This window comes from Aythya fuligula, chromosome 17 (assembly GCF_009819795.1).
Source record: "Aythya fuligula isolate bAytFul2 chromosome 17, bAytFul2.pri, whole genome shotgun sequence".
Lineage (NCBI taxonomy): Eukaryota > Metazoa > Chordata > Aves > Anseriformes > Anatidae > Aythya > Aythya fuligula.
In genome coordinates, this window is record NC_045575.1 from 2,975,781 (window position 1) to 2,999,097 (window position 23,317).

The 23,317-nt window shown below is 36.8% G+C and overlaps 1 protein-coding gene across 1 annotated transcript in view; it reads left to right on the forward strand.

The window, feature by feature from the left end:
• The window catches only part of IFT81 (intraflagellar transport 81), a 42,496-nt gene extending 27,671 nt beyond the window's left edge, over positions 1-14,825 (forward strand). Inside the window, exons 11-18 of the mRNA XM_032198960.1 lie at positions 723-872; positions 2,885-3,013; positions 4,120-4,209; positions 5,405-5,491; positions 7,095-7,166; positions 7,253-7,338; positions 12,250-12,295; positions 13,249-14,825. Of these exons, the coding sequence (XP_032054851.1) occupies positions 723-872; positions 2,885-3,013; positions 4,120-4,209; positions 5,405-5,491; positions 7,095-7,166; positions 7,253-7,338; positions 12,250-12,295; positions 13,249-13,431 (843 nt within the window). The 3' untranslated portion in view covers positions 13,432-14,825. The remainder of the gene's footprint in view (positions 1-722; positions 873-2,884; positions 3,014-4,119; positions 4,210-5,404; positions 5,492-7,094; positions 7,167-7,252; positions 7,339-12,249; positions 12,296-13,248) is intronic.
• The last annotated feature ends 8,492 nt before the right edge of the window (positions 14,826-23,317 follow it).

Here is a 23,317-nt window from a genome sequence, read left to right on the forward strand (position 1 = left end):
ATTGAGCACACTTGGATTCTGATATAATTTAGTGAAGGCTGCTATCTGTAAGGATATGAATTATTATGCTTAGTCTTTAATAAAAATACAAATTCTCCATTACATTAGGTTGGGGTGAAACATACTGCATTTCTTTGCTTTTATTTTTCTGTTTTTAAAACCCTAGCTTGTGATATCATTTAGTTCTGCAACAGTCAATGCAACAGAACATAAAATTGTAACTATTGAGAACTAGTAATCAAAAAGAAAGCTAATGTTTTTCCCATGCTCTATTTTTCTGCACTTTCTTACCATGTTTCTTGGTCTGCAGAGCTCTCTGCGGGTAGGCACTGCTGAGATCTGGTGCTCTGTTAAAAGTGCAAATTCCTATTACATTACCTTTTTATCATCCATGATTCTCAGAACATTTTGCAAACAGTGATTAGTTTTCCAGCTGTCAACTGGTGATGAGTAGAGCTGAATGATCTCTGTATTACAAATGAGTGAGCTGGGATGCGGAGCAATATAGCTGGTTTTCTTATCTCACACAGCAAACAGAGAGCTGGAACTAAGTAGACCCTGGGAATCCTTAATTCCAGTCCTCTATTTTAAACACTTAACCTTCAATATGCAGTCCAAATAGGATAATTACATGTTATATAGCAACAGTCAGTGATGAGGTCCTTTTTTGCTTTACATTGAATGACAAATGCTTCGATTCTCTCTCTTCTCTCTCATTCCAGTTTAAACACTATGTTAATAAGCTCCGGAGCAAGAACACATTTTATAAAAAGAAGCGACTGGAAATAGCAGAAATTACAGCTGAGTATGGTATCCTCCAGAGGACAGAAGAACTTCTAAAACAGCGCCACGAGGCTATTCAGCAGCAGTTGGTAATACAGGCATTTACTACTCCCACAGTCCATCATCCTTGCTTCCCTGATAACTAGCTATATAATAAGATAGATGCTGTTTTGTTAGTTTCTAATATATATCATCCTCAGTGCTCCTGCTGTCATTAGTCATTAGGGTACAAAATTTATTTTTGTCTGTTGATTGTGCTAAGCTGCTGTACTTTATGTTCAGCAACTTTTTTTTTTACAAGCAGTCATGAATGTTCTGCCATTTCTTAGAATGAGGGGCTTGACCCTGCTTTTTGAAGTCAATGGTAAATCTTCACTAACTCCAGTTAGAGCAAGGCTGGATTCTTAAATTAGTTTTTGGTATCCACATACATAGTAAGGGCTTTGAAAATAATACCAACAGCAAGTAGGATTCAAGTTACTGCTACGAAATACATAGGAATAATGTTTAAAAAAAGAGGGGGCAGGAAGTAAAGATTCTATCCCCAGAAAATCTAGCAGAAAATGTGTTTCACAGTAAGTGAAAAATGTTAAACTGGATGAATGATTTTTCTAGGCCAGAAGAGTAAAAATCTTTTTGCTCTTCTTAACTGTAACCATGTGGGCTGTATACAATCATCCCAAATGCAAAGAGATTCATTTTTTAGCTCACAAAAATCAATTGTTGTAGAATTTTCTTTTAATATCAGTACTCTTGTTATCAAAATATTTTTATTTATATCTGTTTTTGGTACATGTACATATTTTGCATTTTTTAAACATAAAACTATTTGCTCAATTAAAAAAAAAATACACAAAACAGTCTGTGAAAAGATATTCACATAGTTGCAGTGGATGATGTCATGGTATTTCAGTAAGGCACTCACGTTTAATTAAAAATAAAACCAGAACTGCTACTGGGTAGAAAGAAGCACCTAAGCAGTAGGATCAGAGCTGTTCTCGTGATTGCTACTCAGGTAGAAGGAGGGTGTGTGGATGTATGTTGTCACTTACGATGTGTTTATTTACAGCAGGATAACTAACGTACACCAGTCATCTCACAATATAATCACTGCAGACAAAAAGCACTAAATGTTTTTTTTGTGATGCAGCTACACATGGTCAATACCGTGTTCCTATACGAGTCTGACCTTTTCTAAACTACCTTGTAGCAAAACCAAAGAGCTTTGACTTCATAACGTTCTTGTTATCTGTAGGTTCATTCCCGGTGCATCCTGCCAATTCTACATTCGTACCCTCAGATGACTAGTGCACACGTTTTCCCTATGATATCAAAGATACCTTTCCTAGCCTTGGGCACAATGACCTGTCAGACTATACCCTGCTATTAAAGTCAAAATGCTCCCATCATAGTAGCAGTAGCTAATAGTAGATATAAATCTTTTCTTAAACGTATGGTTATAAAAGGTTTTGGAGGACAATGGGCTTGGAGTTCACAGATAGACGACGCTTTTAAGAATGAATATTTTGCTTTTTAATAAATTGTGGATGCATAATCAACACCTAGCTTTCAAATTAGAGCTCTTCCTTACATACTTAATGAGCAAGCATTGCTAAATACCATTACATCAGCATTTAATTAAATGTAAAGTTTATGTAAGTATATTATGTAGTATAATATATTACTATAGTATAGTGTATATATATATATAGTATTACTATAATGAATACAGTGTTCACTTAGTTTAGCTTGACAGTTGTTTATAAAATAATTAGCTACATTGCATCTTCTGATTAAGCATCTAGATTTACAACAGAGCCTGACCTAAAGCTTAGTTTACTTTGTGGAAACTTTCTGTTAATTTCATTGGGTGTTAGATGACACAATAGTGGTGTATTATAGGAAGTTGTTATTATCTTGCTGTACAGGCCCTAGATAAAAAGTCAGTTGTTGGAGCAGCTAAATTATTAATCACTTTCAAAATAAGTTGATTACAGTACGTTTCCACTTCCTTTACAGTATTTCACTTCTTTGAAGGAATTTGGTTTATTACTCAGTTAATGGACTCACACTCAGCCTTTGTTTGTGTGTGTGTTTGCAGCAAGCAATTGAAGACAAAAAAGGTATTTCTGGATATAGTTACACTCAGGAGGAGCTGGAAAGAGTATCTGCAGTAAAGAGTGAAATGGATGAAATGAAAGGCCGAACACTAGACAACATGTCTGAAATGGTGATTTTTGTCTTAAATTGTTGTACTACTTCAATCTCAATTTCTGGTTCCTCAGAGTATAAAACTAACTTTAATATTTTTGGTTGTTTTTTTTCATTTTCCTTTAGTATATGTTATATAAACATAAACATATATAAAAATGTGTATTTTCAAACAGTATAGACCTGCAAATGTATATTGGAAAGGTTTACTAAAATGTACATTTCTTTTGATGAGTGAAGAAGAAATTTAGAATTATTAAAAAAAAGAAAGAAAGAAACACCTACTTCCCTCCTCTTCAGAAACAGTAGAGATATCGTCTTGGTTTTAACTTTTTTTTTGTGTGTGTGGTTTCATATTTGTTCCTGCACAGTATTTGAAAAGTTAAGAGGTTTGAATTGTTAACAGAATCTTTTTTTTCCTTGTATCACTGGAGTTAAGCATTCATTAAAAACCAATATTTAACATTCCCAAAGAGCTAAATATTTTTTTCTTTTTCTGTGTAGCCTAACTTTCAATTATACTTAGATCTGTGGTCTTCCAACTTAATACATAGCCACAGAAGCAAAATAAAAGAGCCCAAAGCAAAACAGCGTTCTTTGAAATCATTAAGGCACGTTAGAAATAAAATGGTATAATTAAATAGAATGAATCTCAAATAGAAAGCTGGATAGAATTTGAATTTTCAGTATAAATATTTTAAATTGACTCTGTTTAAGCATGTTCCAATTTTATTTAACCTATGCAGGGTGTGTTTGTTTGTTTTGTTTTGTTTTAAGGATCTCTTTTTTTTCAGTCATGTCTATACAGCTCATTCCTTTTTCCCACTCCTTAAGTTGTTTAGGTGTCTGGCACATAGACTGTCTTCTGGACATGTCTGTGGTGTTCTCACTTCAAACAATGGAAACAGAATTTGTCTGGTTTGTGGTACTGACCCTACTGCAATATGGCCTCTTTCCCTTAGTTAATTAGGCCTGCGCTTATGTTTTATTATACATAGTTCAGTCTCCTTACGTCACATGTTTTTTCTTTCCATATTTTGGTTTTCTTTTTTCTCCTTACATGCCCAATCATGTAAATGTAGTATTAATATATTATTAAAGTATATTATTTTGTCACTCTATCAGGTAAAAAAACTGAATACTATGGTGGCAGAGAAGAAGTCCAGCTTAGCTCCTGTTATCAAAGAACTGAGACAATTGCGCCAGAAGTGCCAGGTTAGTAGAAAAACTTCAGAGAAGCTTTAAACAGTGCTTGTTAATGAATTAGGGTAGGCAGCAGCAGACTTTGGGAGGCAGTCCTATGTTTTGCTCTGCAAATTTGTCCATGTAGTCAAGTCTTACAGTTACAGCAGGAGTTTATTGTATGTACAGACTTCTAGTGTTTATATGTCTATGCACATCCTCTCCCTCATAAGGCACCAGTAACTTCATGGCAATGCAGTTTAGAGGTTGAGCTAAGACCACATAAAAATGGAAGTCAGAATATGATTAGTTTGATTCCACTTATCAGATGCCTAAATGCTTCAAATAATGCAAATCCCTTGTGTCTCATCAACTTTATTTAATTGCACACCTTGTTTTGTGTGTTTTTTCTTGCCTTTGAAGTAGGTTTATTTTAATCTATTAAACCTTCCTCTCATTCTATGTAAATAAGGTCAAAATTACAAAGAAACATCATTTACAGCTCTCTGTTGTGTTGTACAAGGACATAATCAACCCTGAAGGAAAGCTGGAAATACCAGAATAGGTCAACAGTGATTTTTAACAAGCAACAAGAATGGAATTCTTAAAAGCTGACAGTACAGGCACAAAATCAGGCAAATATTTTGTCCTTTATAGTAATTTCTAAAAATAATCTAAATAATTAAATAAAATAATCTAAAATGTAATTACTATACCAGGGGAAAATTTAAAAAATCGTAGTTTGAAATCATAGCAAAGTTAATTTTGAAATTAGTTTCAAAGCTTTTTCTGCTTTAAATGGATTGCAAATAATATTTAATTGATCTAAGACCTATATTAGTCCGTATGAATGACAGATTTCTCTCATTGCTCTAGAATTAAATAGAGCTATGAAATTTGTAAATTCTTAATTTTCAGTTTTGTAATTATATTTCCTTTCTTCTTGCAAACACTGCCATATTTGTCTACCACATTAAAGCTATGGCTGTGGCTGTAAAGAGGAAATTTGCATGCTGTGTTGTGGTGTATACAGCTGATCTGCCAGTATGCAGCTTTACCATGTGTAATAAATAATACCCACGTGCCAGCTAGTTTTATGTAAGTGCTGGTGAGCATGCCAATAGCTGAGGTTGATGTGTGACACCAACAAGAACGGAGCCTGCTTGAATGTCACATGTCAGTCAGTTGAAGGCTTTATTTATGTACTCTTTTGCCCTTTTCACATAAGGAATTAACTCAAGAATGCGATGAAAAAAAAATCCAGTATGACAGTTGTGCAGCAGGGCTAGAGAGCAATCGCTCCACGCTGGAACAGGTAAGATGGTGCCTTGGTCACACATTAATAAATGCTGTGCAACATGTTATTTATTATATATATTTATTATGGTTTGATATATCCCTGTCTTCCCTTTTGATATGGAAGCTCACTGCAGGTGGAAATGAGTAAGTGGTGATCTACAACTACATAAATCATGCATGAAGCTGCTGTGGACTAGCTACAGACCCACACATCTCCTGTTCTGAATGAGCTCAGTGGTACATCGCTCCATCCACTGAAGTCCAGCACCGGTTAGCAAAAGTATTGTAAAAGATCCATCTGCCAGAAATCCTGCTGACCTAATAGTATCCGTTAGGAAAGAATCTGACAACGAAATGTTAAGGATTAATTTGTGAAGACAAATCTTCAAATGCATTTAGCAGATTCACTACATTAGCAAAACCAATCCAATGGTTAATTAACGCACTGAAACTGATGGCAAGGATACTTATTAAATGTGATTTGTCTTGCATTCTTGAAAATTATAGACAAAAAAAATAAATATATATATATATATTTAAATGCAGCCATATAAGTATAGCTAAGGGCTTGTCTGTATGTAGTTTACATATTGCTTGCACTACAACACTTCTAGGAAGGGAGGTACCTAAACTAGTTTTATACTCTGATGTGGGGTCAGTATTAATGTACATGAATCTGCTTTATCTCACTAGATTACCTCCTATGAGCTTTGTCTGGACTTGGATTTCTCAAGGGTTTGCCAACATAAGTAATGTATTTTGCAATAAAAAAGGTGTACATTTAAAGTGTAGGTGGATATATAGATATTCTTTCCCTGCAGTAAAAGTACCTATATATGGTTTAATCCAAGAATAATAAAAGAACGTACAGATGAACCTGCTATGAGGTAGACCTTCTGTAAGAACTATTTTGCAATATCAACCTAGGCTTTTTCCTTGGCAGACAAACCTTAGTCATGTTCTAACACACGATGACAATCAAGTCCACTGATTAGGCTGGACGTGACTGTTAGCAAACTTTTGCAGCGGAACTGGTGAATTCAGTTTTCCAGCTGATGGTCTGAAATTCATATGGTGACACAGCTTTGGAGTTGACAACTTCATTGTGGTTTGGGAGTACATGTAATCCAAATTCCATTGAATTACCAATATTCTTGGTATGTTTTCTTTGACCGTTAAGGGATGGGACTAGCCCCCTATCTACATACCCCTCAACATAATTATTGATTGCTAATTGACATACCATCAACGTGTTCATAGCTTCTAACATACGTTTTGCAGACATGTTCTAGGAAAGGAACCATATTTAGCACTTAAGATGTGCTTAGAAACAAGACTTCTGGTAGTGCTTGTGTCTTGTAGAAGATTTATTAGTAAACAACAATTAACAGTCTTCTCTAACTGTGACTGAAACTGCACATCTAAAAATGTTACCCTTTCAGTTATCTTTCCCTTTAAGAGAGATTTCTGTAAAGCCCAAATATAAACATTTAAGAAAGGATCAGTTCAGAATTATGCCTGTTTCTGTTATGGACTCTCGTGGTTTATATAGCAACACAGGGCATGTACTATGGACTTTGAGTTATGTTATCCATTGAAATCTTATTCCTGTACTACAGGAAGTGAAAGGACTCCTTGAGGAGTGCATTCAGGAAGAAAGCAACTACCGTTATGTAAACTGCATGAAGAGGGTAAGATCACAGGAAGGACTAAATCGTTCTTTGTGAAATGAAATAGGAATTATATATTTTTAAAACATTTGTGTCTTCATTTATAGAATCTAGAAATACAGCTCCAACGTGCTAAAGAAGAAATGAAGATGTACGTCTCCCCAGATCCTCAGGAGAGGCGAAAGGCAATTCGGTAAATGGATTATTGTGTTTCCTTGTGTTAACTTGAGGGATATTCATAAACTAAGACTAAAGTTAGGAATTTTCTCACTGGCATTTGAACTGAAGGAGTTCACCTGATAAATTTAGAAACACTATAATAATCTAAAAATAAGCATCTTGAATTCCAGTATATACTGTTGTAAACCTATGAATTCTCTCAGACATACCAAAAGATTTTCCCTTCCTGCTGGAGATTATAGGCCCCAGATAGTGGTTTTAACTTGCAGCCCCTGCTGGCAAAGGCTCAGAAAAGCTGTGCTTCAGCTAGGTCCCGCAGGAAGTGTGACTCTACCAGACATAATCCCTCTGCCAAGTCTATACCAAGACTCCAGCAGGCAGGAGTTGGTCTACCACCTCTCAAAGACAGCAACCACATGCTGCCCTCAGATTCTGGCCAATTCTTACAAATCTACTGTTCTTTCAGGTGTAATAGCTATCACCATCCCTAGTACAGAAATGGAGGACTGCATAGACAGATCCGAAATGCATTTTGGTTTGCTACTATTTGCAGTTTTCACTGGAGGTAGAATGATTAATGTTCCATACCGTCACAGTAACCTTCATTTTTACACTCAATTTAATTGACAGAACGATTGCTTCAGACTGAGAGGTTTTTCAGGACCCCTTGCCTTTGTCTGGTAGGAAGAGAAACAGAAAAGGTTATGAATTGAGCTGATAAATTATTTTGTGTAGTTTTCCATTTCAAATAATGCAGTCCTGCCAAAAAGATTGAAATGTTTTTTGAGAATGAGATATTTTGGTTTAATTATCTGTGCAAAGAAATCTAAATATTACCATGTCATACAGATTTTTTATGCTTTACAACATACCAAATATTTTTGTAAAAGTATCCTGTTTAAAATTGTGTATATATTAAATCTTTTCATACAATATAAAAGTTGAAACAAAATTTAGGCAATAAAGTCCACAGGCTGGTTCAGCCCCACCAAAATTAAACGCCAGAAAAAAAACATAATGAAATATTTTTAACTTTCATTTGATAAAAGTGTGAAAATACCTGTTTTATTCTTCATATATTTTTTTAATTTTAGAAATTTGTATGAAATAGCGATCCTGTTTTCCAGCTAGTTTTATTTTTGACCAAAAAAAAAATCTTAAATTCTAGTTTTCGACAAACTGAGCAAGTTTAAGTTGTTGTGACTAGATTTATGAAGTTGTCTGTGGCTTTCACACAATAGTATTTATCAGTCATGAAAATATTTACCCAAACAGTAGATCTATAGTAGTAAAGTTAAGGTCTGCTGTGTTAGACCAATAAGTCTGTTTTTGTTTTTTGTTTGTTTGTTTTTGTTTTTATTTTTTTTACATTTTTAATGAATGGAATGAGTGAAAAACATTTTGATCTTTTGAAAGTACGATTGGGCCTCCTCAACAGTGCAGTCACACTGTCTAAAGGAATCTCTGCAGAGTACACCAGTTTTAGTTCACTGCAGAGGGGACAACAGCTCTGCCTTGTACCTCTCCATCTCACAACCTGCATCAGTCAGCATTCCTACAGTTTGCTTTATTGTGTAGGCTTTAAAAAGCCACAGCAATATCAATCTTTAACGTGAGGCCTCTTCCTAAATTCCTGCGTTTGTATTTCAGAGACGTGACAGATTGTTGCTTGAGATCTGTATAAACTGTCATGTCAGAGCTGTGGTTCATGTACAGCTTTCTGTGCAACATGCCAAAATGCTTCGCAAAATTGTCCCATTCACAAAACGATTCAAAGACATGACTGAGTGGTAAAGCAAAGACAAAACTAAATTAGATAAATAATAATCATTCTGCATTTCATTTTAAAGCTTTAGACAATCCATCATGCAGATGTCACAGCAAGAAAACAGAACCACTAGCTTTTTATCACTTCTTAAAGAAAATGGAAGAATAAGTTAATTTCCCAAGATATCTGTCCTCTTAGGTCTCTACCTCTCAGAACAATTTCTGGACAGTTCTCTTGCGGTGGTGGCAACTAGGGAAGGAACCGTAAGTGGGTAGTAAACACAGAATCATGGAATGGTTTGGGTTGGAAGGGACCTTAAAGATCATCTAGTTCCAATACACCTGCCAGGGATACCTTCCACTAGATCAGGTTGCCCCATCAAACCTGGCAAACAATCAAATATCATTCAGTATCACCTGAGGCAATTTCTTCACTCATTGGGGAAGTGGAGTGGAAAAAGGCAGTAGCTGATAGCTAAGATTTTACAGGCTCTGGAGTGGGGCCATTGATAGAGACAGCCACATGTCAATGAGAAAACTCCAAGGATTCTGTCAAGAGACACTGAGAGATGAGATCGTCTCCTCTGTCAGATCCTTCATAAACTAGAAATTGTCCTGATGCACCTTGAGAGTGGTGCCAGTGGAGCTGCATCTCTTGCTGTTCCAGAACATGAACCAGAAGTTGCTAGGAAATGAAAGGCTAGATTAATATCCTTCTGCAAGGATCCAAGCCATGAAAATAGTGAAATACTATGCAGAAAACAATGTAGGAAAAATAAGAGTAAGAAATGAATTAAAACCAATAATGTTATGGTGAGAGAAGAAAAAGATGTAAAGACATAAAGTGAGTGGAGGCTAAGGAGCTTCTTACTCTCACAAAATAACAGAAAGCTGAAGGATGCAAAAGATTTATTGAATGAAGGCAGATTAAAAAAAAAAAAAAAAAGAAGCAGAAGGGTAAAAAGAGAAATAGCTGTGAGAAAAATCTTAGTGATGATGTGAACATTCATTAGTATGAAAGGCAGCAGAGCTCAGCCAAGCAGCTGAGAGGAAATGCGGGTCAAGCAGCAGGCACTGGCCTTTTATGGCCTTGAAGGGAAGGGGAGGGTCCGAGTTTATTCACAAATGTTAAGCAAAAAAATGCTCCAGCTCAAACACTTGTGACAGAAACATCCACAGTGTCGATACTCACGCAGACAAGCCCCCAAATCCAAATGCTGGAATTAAGGGTGAGTCCAGCTATGTCATTCCAGGTATGGTGAGGAGAATGCGAACAGAGCATTATCTCTGCTGTCCCTGCTTCACTTGCTAACTGTGGGCACAGAAGCTAGAGAAATCATCCCTCTCACGGTGACTACACACATTTCTGACCTTCCGTAAGAGGTCGCAAACCAGTTGTGTTTAAATGAATTACAACGAAGTTCCATATAGAGATTTTTACAAAAAATGAGAAGATAACAAAATGTTTCTAGACATCATTTTAGAATGTGAACGTATTTTTCAGCAGGCACTGGAATGTAAACGGAGTGAAAATGAACCATAAATAGAACAGCACTTTCCTAACAACGTATTGAGCAAAAAATGTCTTAATTCCAACACTCTTTTTTTTGAACATAAACTCTCTGTTCCGTGGAGTCAGTTCTTAGGAATGTGAAAAGTTAATTTTCTTCTCTAAAAATAGAAGTTTGTGTGTGTGTTTTTTTTTTTTTTTTAATGAAGTTATCAAGTTGCATTCTTTCCAGTCATCATTATAAATAGTAAAGAAAAACTTACTAGGAAAGACATCTTATTTTCTGATGATTACTTTGAAAATTCTATTAAAGAAAAAAAAAAAAAGCACGTGTTCTTGAGGCCAAATGTGTGTGAACATACGCTATGCGCCAGTGGAAATAAGAAGATTCAGTGTTGTTCTGATTTGGTGAGGATTGCTAGGGATCAGCTGTGTCTGCACAGTGCTTGGAGCAGTCTCAAGACTGCTCTGATTTGTTCTGGCTTGAATTGTCCGAGAGTGACAGATCATAAAACGATCCAGCTGCATTCCTTGCACATCCCTTCTGCAGGGAGGATGGCAGGCAGGACCAGGTGGCCTGGGGCCCAAGTGCTCCAGTTGAAATCCTGGAGTAGCTCATAGAAATAGAAGGAAGGGATATAAGAAACATGATGCATTGGTTCTACACGGCTGCTCACTATGCTGTAGCAAACCTTCACACTGATAGCAGAAAGGCTGGTATTTCTTTCTGGAAATTAGGATTTCGCTATACCTAGTTCTTCTATCCTGAGCAATTTGAAAATTTCTTTAGATGAACTGGGTTAATTTTTATTCCACTAGCAAAAGCTCAGTCTCTAAGCGTACCATGACACATGAAATACAGTAATTTATTTTTAGATTGTTATTGTCCTATTTCAAAAACAAACAAACAAACACAAACATAGTAATGTATCTGAATCATGCCGTTATGGTTTGCAATATCGTATTGTCAGGTTTCATGTATTAAGTTTGCCTGTGTCAGAAGGCGACCCAGCCACTTGTTACAGGCAAAGGTGTACAGCCAAGATTTTTAATAACGAATGTCAACAGTTACACTTCTAAACCTATATTTAGGCACCTAAATGTGACGGCTGTCTTTGGAAGGTGAGGGACACACAGCGGTTCTATTGCAGTGACTGGATTTGTTAAACCTGGACTGAACTGCTATTCTTCATTCCTCTACTTTCCCACTCATTCTATCCCTACATTCATGGCAATTAAGGGCTGTGGATTTGTAAACTCTGATGTTTGTACAAATTAGGGCCAAGGGCTAAGCTTAGAATACCACTAGCATAAATACATCATTAAAAAGGGATCAAGTATGTCTTATCTAAACGATCTTGCTGTTGTCTTCAAGCTGGAAGCAGCAGTAATTATGCCTGCTTTGAAAATGTAAGGGATTTTATCCAATACCACTTTTGCCAGCTGCACAACTGAGAGAATCAAGGCAATCCCTGATGTCAAGGATATGTTGTCTAATGAATAAAAGGTTCCTTCATGCTTTCTCTTCTGACTATCTATGCATGAACCTCATAATACCTTCAGAATTTTCCATGGTTATATCATTATTCTGTCCTATTATTTAGAACCAAATAAAATCATAATAAAATTATCATATATTTCCTTTAGAGAGCAGTATACACGAATGATCCTTGAGCAAGAAAACCTGGGGAAGGTAAGAATGAGGTTTTTACTCTGTAAAAACATCACACAGTTCATATTTTTGTGGGCCTTACTACCAAATGTTGTGGTCAGTCTTTTATAAAAAGCACATTGCAGCCTACAAAGAAAATTCCATTACTGCTGGCAATGGTAATTAATACCCTGAAAAGAGATCATGCTCGCTCTTCAGGGCTTGATTTCCTGCAGAGTATAGCATGAGCCACTTGTAAAAGATAGTCAAACAGCTTAATGTGACAGCACATTCCCTGTAAACCATTTGGATAAGAAACTGAAACATGGACATAACAAACTGTGCCAGCTCAAATTTTATGTTGTATATAAAGCAACCCGTTGAAGACAATAAATTTTGAGCCTGTCAGCTTTATCACTGTTATTAAAGGCCAAGGGATCATCGTTGTAGCAGTGCTAAACAAAAGCAGTTGTCCGTTTTTAATCTTGCATGAAGCTCAGATCAGCGCGGAAGAAGTTAGGCTTACGATTCATGCTAAACATCTTTCTTTTATTAGTTTTCTTTTTATGAGTCAGTCTGTGAGTGATTTCTGCAGGTTTGGGCCACCACTATTAATGATCAATAGCAGGTTTTGCTGTGAAACTTTAATTTCACGTCTATAATATGATAATATGAATGCATTGCAGGCTGCAACTTGACACTGCAAGAGCTCTGTATGGAAATAAACTCAGATTTCTACCATAACTTCTCAAGTATATGAGACCATTATTTAGGCGGTTTTAAGACACTGAAAGGATTGTCAATCCATACAAAGCAGATAGATAAGTCCCAGGTGCTGATTCATTTATTGCTTGCAAGGAGTGTTATTAACTTGAACAAAAGGTAATAATATTTCAGTAGCATATAAAAATCCTTGTCATTCCAAGCTGTCTTTGTAAGCAATTTTTGTGGTTTAAAACCGTTTCAGTAATCTAATATTTTTGTATTTTTAACAGAAATTACGAGAGAAGCAGAAAGTTGTACGGGAAAGTCATGGGCCAAATATGAAGCAAATTAAAATGTGGCAGGACTTTGAGCAGTTAATGGAATGTAAGAGAGAATGTTTTCTAAAACAACAAAATCAAACAGCCATTGGTCAAGTCATTCAGGAAGGAGGTAAAGATAGGCTTGTATTATGAATTCTGCCTTTTTTATATCAGCATAAAGTGGGAAGACATTGCATTGACTTCTTAAAGGTAACCTCTTTCTCGACATTGTTGCTTTCATCATTTCTGAAAAAAACTGTTGTATTTTATTTGGTTTTGGTGGATAAACAAGGAGGGCAACTAAGCACTCGATGAAGCTTTTCCTCCATTGTTTAAGTGACAACAAAACATGGTTAGGAAGATCTGTTATGAAATCTGCACTAGGGTGAACCTCATCGTAAATCTGTTTTATGAGTCTGGGAATGGCATGCATCTGCAGAGAGATCAAAGGGAAAAAAAAAATCCTTTTCCAGGGTCACGGAAAACTTATGTAATTGCTCTGCTCCTTATTCTGTATCTCTAAGATTACATTTTTGCAAGGTCTGGGACTCAATATTGTATAATTGTGGACCTCCTGGCTTGGCCCTCTCCTTCCCTATTGTATTTATTCATCTAGTGTGACTGGCAAGAATGGAGCCATTTTCACTCCGAGCTGCACAGACCTTGCCTGCACACTCCTAGTCATACTTTCCTTGCATGGTTGAATTAAACTGATTGTGCTTCCAGGAGACAGTTCATTGCTACAGCGTCAGGAGTAGGTTCTGAGAACAATTACTTGGATTCTGAATTTTTTTCCATTGTCTTTTGTTGGTTTTAACAAATGCATTTTTCTTGCACATATACCTTTTTCTCATTTTTCTTAGTTGTCCACCTGTGCCAGCTGTGGTCCCCTAAAGGCTTTCTCCACTGAGGGCATCTTGCTGTTTCATCTGTGCAGCCTGATTCCAAAGTGGTTGCACTAGCCAAGGAAGGACATCCCAGGGAAGGAGGGCTATTGATGGATGTAAATATGGCACAGTGGTTCCTGTATACGTCCAGCTACACCAAACAGGTAGATATGCAAGGCTCCCTCGTACTGTGGTTTTAACCTGTGAGCCACAGGCAACTGCCACTGCCCTTAAAATTGCATCGTGAGACCCATGGCTGACCCAGGGTAAAAGGAATGCAGATGAGGCTTGAAACTGTCCCTCACGCTTCATCATTTCTGATGAGCGCCTCTTAGTCACAATCAAAGACTAGAAGCAGAGAGATAAGTCTAGGTGACGAGAGCTCCTGCTGTTCTTCTTTAGTCTCTTGGCTTAGTGAATTTCTAGATAGGTTTTTTTCTTCTCTTTTTTTTTCCTATTTCCTGCCTAAAGTAGAATGGACTTTATCACTGATAGTTCTTTCAGATGTAATTTGGACACAAAAAATTACTTGGTTTTCTCTGATACATACCTATGAAATCTGCTGCTGTTTTCTCTATCAAGAGAGAGTCTGGTAACTGTACAGTTCCTAGTTTGCCTTTACATTAAATATATTTGATAACAGAACTAAAATAAAATATGATGACTCCATTTTGGCTGTATGGTTTTATTTTTCACATTTTGTAGGTGAAAGAAGTGATAGAAGATAAATGCTTTGTGCCAAGTTTCTTGCTGGGTTACAGGAAAAAGAGGTTTGGAAAGCTCAGGGTCATTTAATGACATTTATTTCAGATGCCCCCCAGAAGGTTCAAAACCCCACCAATGCCTAAGGAGCACGTCCACAGATGCTCAGGACATCCTCATGTAAGCCCTCCCACACTGCTGAATAGCTGAAGATAGTCTTTCTCAACAGCTGCACGCTAATCTTTCCCATGACAAGGAGAAGCAGCACATTCTCCCCTACGCACATTTTCAGGGAGCGTGAAGGGAAGGCCGCTGTGTAGGACACAGGCACAGGTAGAGTTAGCTGAAGTGAGGGGAAGGCGATGCGTTGCCACCAGAGGCTGCTTCCATGATGGCAGCAAGAGAACAGGCTGGAGGAAGGCGCTGAAGGGAAACCGTATCAACCAGAAAGGGAGAAGCTCAGGAAAAAGGCATGTGCAGACTACACAGTGTGGGCACAGCCATCTCTAGAGCCATCTGTAAATTTTCTTCTTGCTAGCTCTGTACCATCATTACCATCATGTACCACCATCACCATCGTTACCATACAATACCCGCATTGCATTGTAGAGCCTATAGGTCTGAAGGTTATGGGTGTCATGTGCCTGGACTTCCAAATGAGGGTTTGCTGAATAAATGCCCCCAATAGTAAGATAACATAGACATCTAGACATAAGACATGCTGAAAACTTGGGATAATCACCAAAAACGGGCATCTAGGTTACTTAGGATGCAGTGCTGGAGGACTGCCTGTGGTTCAAAGCCAGCAGAAAAAGGGGGAGGGAAAGGGGATATCATACATTTCAATTCAAAACTTTTACCAAAATCCTAAAAGCTCTATTTGACTAGACCATTTATACAGAGATTTATTATGTGGATTAGTCTGCTGCCCAGGCAAAAGTAATGCTTTTGAAATTCATAGCAATGATGTAGAGTAAGACAGTATAATCATTTTCTGTTTTTCAGTTCAGAGTTACCCTAAAAATAGTTCATCTTTCTTCCTTGTAAAAACAGTTTATTGCTAGTTACTCAACGATGACGTGATTGTTGCTCTGATCTGATTAGTGCTCTGTCATTTGTACTGCACCAAGAAAGGGCACGCAGATTATACACTACAGCAGCAGCAAAATTACTTTCTGAGATGAAGCAGAAAATCATAATAACTGTTATGAAAAGAAAATTGGAAAAACTCAAGCTATTTTTAGCTTTTATATAAGTGGACATTTAATAAATGCAAATTTAATGGATTCTGTTCACTGGCTTTTCCACATAGTTTGGGATTTGATGGGAGCATTCAAAAATCTTTGAGTTTTGCAATTGTATCTTTACTTCCTAACTTGCAACAAAAAGCTTACTTCTGTTTTTTTTTTTTTTTTTTTCTGTTGTTATTATTAATAGTCTAGCTGGTTAATTAATAAGATTAAACATACCATAGAGAAAAAATACCTGCCTTTCCCTTGTGAAGGCTGAAATAAATAAAAAAATGTGCACAGTTAAACTTGGGGTCTCAGCACTTACCAAATTTCTTCCATTTGGAACACCGATCAGAGCAGTCACGAGCAGCAGCTTACTTTGCTTCAAAAGGCTTCTCCTTATCTTTATCCAGAACTGGATGAGAAAGTATTCCAGCTATAAAAACTCTTGTAGTGTTGTGCAGCTTTGCATTAGTTAGTCACGTTGACGTCAACTGTCCCTAGAGCCACAGGAGATTTGCACATAGTGCTAAGAAATGAAATAGTTACAGGCATCAGAAACAGGCATGAGAAAACATCACATTCACCATATTATTTAACCAGCCATTTTATCATCTGGAGATCAGATTATTTTGTTTATATTCACAGTACCATTTTACCTCCATAGGAGCTATAGTAAGTAAAGTAAATGTTCTTAGGCTTCCTTAAGTAACCCAAATCTATGAATACTTACTTGTACACCTTTATTCGCATAGGTATTACTGCGAGTGAAGTCATGTATAGTTGCCTACAGACATCACAGTTAGGTGCTGCTATGGTGTTTTATTATGTTTAAATATAGTGATTTCCAGAGCTTTCTTGATAAGGCTTTCCTACAGCTGTGATGGTGATCACTGTTATAAAACACAATACGGCAGAAGCATTTAGAACAGTTCAGAGCCTAGAAAACAGCCTTATGATGAGCATGAAAAACTGTTCTCCGAATGACTTGCTGGTTCAGGAGCTGGAAATGAAGTCGAGAGCCTTTTTTCCTTAGATCACTGTTTCTTGTCTGGCCCAAATCAACAGCGACTGAAAATTCTCTGTTATACCCAGTGGCTGTCCTCAGCAAGTGCTCTAAGCCGAGCAACTTGGCAGTATCGCTCCAGTTCCTAAATCACCACTCTGGCAGTGTCTGGTGAGCCTGGAGTCAGCGGCCACGAGAAGGCAGGCAGACACGGCTGGGAGGCCGCAGAGGCTGAAGTGCTGTCGCCTGAAAGGTGTCACCTTGGGAGAAAGGTCGTGACACGTGGCCGGGGTGGTGTGGGAAACTGGAACGCCGTCGTCTTGGTTGTGGATGAGGACAGCACGGATGCTTAGAGATCTGCTTTCTCTCATTGGCCCTGCCTGGATTTGCTCAGATTTAAGTGAAAAAGACAAAGAACTCATTCTCAACGTTTGCCCTACATTATCTTTTGTAGCACTAGGTCTCCTGCTGAAGGAATGCTGTTAACTCTTGAGCTGCCTATCGCAATCGGTAATGGGAACAGATTTTTTTTTTCAGGGATGTGTCAGGGTTCCAGTGAGGAAATACTACATGAATCAACATTTTGTCACAAGGTACTACCTGTCTTGACAACATCCAATTGATTAATTGTTTTTTAGCAATCAGAATTTGACCTACTTTCAGCTTGTTTAAAGAGTTCTTTAAATCTTCAGTATGAATTTAAAAGGGGTTCTCCACATTCTCAGTGTCTCTCTTTCTTTAGTGTTAGTTACACAGCAACAGTCTCCAAAACCCCAAGGCAGCCCATCTTATTCCAAGGTCATTGGGTGAAAAGGGTATTTTTCACAGTCGCATTACACTGATTTTCACGATTGTAACAAAAAAAACCACGCTGTCAGCCACGGTGCCGCGGTAACGTCAAACTCGGTGAGGAGCTCTGGTGTTAGCAATCATACTCCAGATAATCAGCAGGAACTGTGAGACAAATCGTGCAGTCCTTACTCTCACAAAACCCTTACTGACTTCAGTGGGAGTTTTGCCAAAATAAGGTCTGCTGGATTTAGCTCTGTATTCTTCCTCCTGACAGAACAAGTAGGAATTAAAAGGGCCAGCATCAGATTTATGAGACAGAGGAAAAAAAGAACTATAATTATCTTTAAAGTAATGACTTTCATCTAACACAAATCAATGTTCCATTAGACACATTCTAATTTATAACAAAAATTGTTTGTGCAAGTTTTTCTCAGCACAACCAAAATCCACAAGTAGTTAGCAATACGATTTGATTTTTATTAGACATGTATGAGAGGCTGTCTTGCACAAATCTAGTGCTGGAGTACTTAGAGTGTTTAAAATGCAGCCTTATGCATTACCTTGTGTTTAACGGCATTATTTTTATTTATTATAAAAATAAGAAGTATATTTTTACCTTTTTTAAAAATCTCCATTTCTCATAGTTTTGAGAAAAGTGTGTTTTTGCAAACTGGGATGCACACAACTGGCATTTGCTGAATGCCAAGAACTAGAGTACTTTTTCTGCAAGAGGATCTGCACAAGCCAATGCCTATTGCACCGTTTCAGTTCAGTCTGTCATTACAGAACAACATTTCATTTTTAAGCTTCTAAATTTTATTGCAACTGCTCAGGTCTTAAAAACACTCATTTATACAATAAGCACTTAATTAGGTCTACTTCTAAAACAGGATAAAGCCAAATCCTGCACATTTTGCTAATAACGGAAAAAATGCAGTTGATAGGAGTATGGAAAATGGGATCTTACCAATTTTCAAAGATAAATTCTCTTCTCTCTCCCTACTTCTTTTCCCTCTAATGGAATAGAAAATACGCCTGGCATGTAGGAAACAACAACAAAACTATAAAGGCATACATCTTATACAAAGAATAACCATGTAAGGGAAATAATAAAAGAAATAATCTCACAATGTCTTTATTATATATTTTACAACTGGTTCATGCTGAAAAAATCATGATTGAGATTTTTCTCTAATTAAAATAAGTCTGAATGCAATTTTTTATCAGATTACTGTTTTTTAAATATGTTGAAACTCTAAGGTTATAAAATGGGAAGAATAAAGCAGTTTATTTGGTTTACATTATTGCAGCATTTTCTGGCAAGTAACAGTGTTTAGGCATTTCTTTGGAGTTAGCACATAAATCTTAGAGCCATTAGTGATGAATTAGCAAAAGCAAAAAGGGTTGATTAATTTAGAATTCTAAAAATTGAAGATCTAAAAATTAAAAATCATGTGAAAATGATGCATTTTGCGTATCAACTAGCATTTAAATGATGCATTTCTCTGAGACAGCATCCTGTGGACTGCAACATTCAGAAACTGATTTTTTTTAGAGTATATATAAAACATCATACCCACCTCCCTTTTTCCATGTTTTAAAGCTTGCCATGATTTCACAGCATATTTAAAAGAAAACAGAACTGTATCAGAACACTGAAAGTCACCCACAGACAACCTGTTCCACTAATACTTTTACATTTATACAGCATCTTTTGTCCTAAAGGATTTCTCTACTTCATTTTCATTTTATGTAGGCTGATTAGAGTGCTCAGGTATCTGCATGAGTGAGTCAGGAAACACTGAGAGATGCAGTTAATGTTCAGAGGACAGCAACGAAAATTGGGAATTTATTATCTCATGAGCAATGACAAAGTCATCTCAAATCTCCTTAGGAAAATAGATCCCACAGCTACAAATGAGAAGAAAACCTGAATCCTTCTAACAAAGAGATGGAATGTGGCATACTTCGTAGTGGGTTGTTACTGATGTGCCTACTATTCCTTTTGTATTTACCACACTGTACTTCAACCATTTGTATGTGAAATGCATTGCTTTAAAATCTCTATACACTAAAGGTTCTTTTCTGCTTGTTGATTTAATTGCGTGAAGTGAAGCTTGATCATAAAATATAACGAGAGGGGAAGAGAGAACTCTTATCCTGGAAAAAGCACTATAAATATTTTCCTAGGATCATTAACACAACCTTGTAACACTTCGCTCAGTGCGGCGGAAAGAATTATACAATCATTTTATGAAATTTCTAAAAAGTGCTTACAATTCCATCCCAAATATATGTGTTTTTTTTTTTCAAGTGTAAAAAAAACATCCTAAAATTCTTAATTCTGTTATCAAAGTTATTTTCAACTTTTGAAGGGATTCACTTGCTAGGGACTTGGCAGTGTCAAACAAATGTTCGACTTTTATTCTGACACTTCTTGAAGAATTTGATTGAAACTATATATGTCTAGATAACACCCAACAAAGTGCCCCTCTTGCGTTTGTTTCAAGATATTTTTGGAAACAACAGAGGCGACCTTGGATGGAGCTGCTTTTCCAATTTAGGACTTCATTTGGTCTAAGAGAGTAAAATTATACTCTTCAATCCTTTTGTGTAGCCACAAACAAAACAGTGTTATTATTTTATGCTGTTGTAAAATTGTTTTTCTGTACCTTGCTAGCAGTGTCTATCTGTTTAGGATAACAATTATTTTTGGTAATCAACAGTTACTTTCAAATGTACATATAAATAGACCTCTAGTGTATCACATGTCCCTTTAAAATATTGTGTAATCAAAATGGGCACTGGTCCTTTATGGAATACCTTTGTTTCTTAAAACTAGCGTTAATAAATGTTACCCTTTGTCTTTGCTTATAGACAAGAATCTGATTTCAAGCCAGGGCTCGCACACACTTGATGTAAAGTCTAAATGAGGAGAGTGGTAATGCTGGCAAGTGCTCTGTGATGGGACTGCCACCTGTCCCGATCACAGGAGAAATATTGTTTGTCAAGCTTCAAGTTTAAAAGCCAAGGTTAGGAGCCAGGTTCTCTGTACATCTAGAGTGGGGTGATTGTTTTCTTCTGACTTTGGTCTGCCAGCTGTGCAATTGTGTCTGCAAACTTTTATTATATTTAATCACTTAGGAAGTTTTAAATAGTTTGCACTTAATTTTTGTTACAATCAATATAGTTTAATTAATTTGTATTAGTGTCTGTTACAGGCACAGTGCAATCTGTAACAAAATGAAATTAGCTTGTTGCAATGATAATGCAGTTTCATTGCTGTGAATAGAAACAGAATTGACAGAGTATGGTATTGTCATTTATCCTCTATAATATTTACTGTCTTAAATAATAATTTAGCCCTGTGTCATCTAATGGTCAAATGCAAAATATAATATGGAAACTAAAGCTGGGATCTATTTGGCATATGTGGTATATGCAAATGCAGATGTAAATCTACTGCTCGGGTATATTGTTTAAACTCATTTGGTCACGCTCCAATGTCAATACATATTTTTATAGCTCCATTTTCCACTCATTATGACTGATGGTTCAAGAGCTAACTCTAGAATATGTAGTTCCCTGATTTTATGGCATTGTCATGTACAGTAGCTGCAGACAGCTTAAGAGAAGTAACTGTTAATTGATCCTGTGAACCTGTATGTATATGAGTATGACTATATTAGCACATGCACAAATCAGGTTAAAATAAACTGTTTGGTACAGCAATTTTCATCACAGAATCTCAAGATAATTTACAAACAACCTTTACTAAAGTCTGTTGACCACACAGCCAGACAAACAAGTTGCTATTATTGTCTAGGTGAACAAACCACGGTACAGAATGAAGCAGAAGCAAAACTAGGAATCTGGTCCTTGTCTCTGGTATGCCCAGGATCCCCAGCTCGATGCTCTGCAAGAAACCTGCCTGAGTCCTCTCCTGACCCTTCATGTTCAGAAGCCCTAACCCTCATTCTAGCCTGATGCTTACCAGTGCAGTTGTCAGCGTCCCAGCTCTGAGTATCCTCGCCTGACCTCTGCCACTCCCTAAAAAGTAACTCAGAAGTAAAACATTTGTACATTTGCAATGTATTAATTTATTGAAATATGTAAAGGAAAGGTCATAACAGGTACTGATAAACAGATATGATACGAATGTGAAGCCATTTTTCTGAAATTTTAAATTAAATTCTAACAGGGAGTTTCAAACTATAAAAAGCATCACAGCTACCTTCACTGAGCTCATGGAGGCAACAAGACCAAATGTGAGATTTTCTGTTATCCTGACAGCTTTTGACAATCACGAAGAGAGAAATACCAGGAGAAGCAGTCCTAAGTAGAAACACGGTGTGCACATGCATACATACATGCAAACAAAGATTAGGTTATCTTAGTTATAAAGCAGTGGACAGCATTTTAGGGCAACATATTTGTGTGCCTGTCCTGTATAAATTTTTAGCCTTTTACAAGTGCCTACGTTGTGCTGTAATTGGAACATTAATTATACAACTAGAGAAATAACAAGAAACTTTTTCTTAAACACCCAGAGGAAATCAAGCTATTTTTCACTATTCAGTGTTGCTTTCAAAAATTTAAAGAGGCGTGACTGAAAGCACATGGGAAAACCTATCAGGCTTAGAGCGTGGTGAGGGATGAGAAAGTGTGTGCTTCTGGTTCAGTGCCCTGGCCACTTGTGGTCAAAGCTGTTTCTTCTGCTTGCTTGGTGTAACCTCAGTGTTCCGGCTGCTGGAATTGGTTGGAATTGGTTGCAATGAGACCCTCTCAAATACGCAGGAAGCAGATTTATCACTGGAGCACTAATTTTTGTTTTTATATGTGAGAACAAATCCAGGGTCACCTCAGTTAATGAATAACCCAGTCAGTGGTGATAGGCCCTATTTATTCTGATAAATTTGGCTTTAAACAAAAATTGAACTTTTGGTGATACAAGCGTATATACCACAAGGGAATAAAAAAACATTTTCCCTACGAAAAATACTCAGTGTCAACAACACAAAAGACTTACATATTAATATTGTATGTTGAAGAAAATCTGGAACATCATGGCTTTCACTAAAAAACAAAACAACAAACAAACAAACAAACAAACAAAACACCTTTTTAATGCAAAGTTAAAACTTTCCAAAGAAAAATTATACTTTCTGAAGAAAAAAAAAAAAAAAGTTTCCTCAGCAAAACAAAACAAAACAGAACAAACAAAACAAAACAACACTATTAGCTTTAATGGAAATCTTCTCCTTACTTACTAGATATTCAGCCTGTAATTCCATTAGAATCAGATGAACTGTTCACAGCAGGCTCAGTGATGCTTACAGCATTGTATTCTCCCTGGAAAGGCATGGATACTGGGGTTTAATAATAAGGGAATTTTTCTTTGCTACAGCAGCTGCATCAGA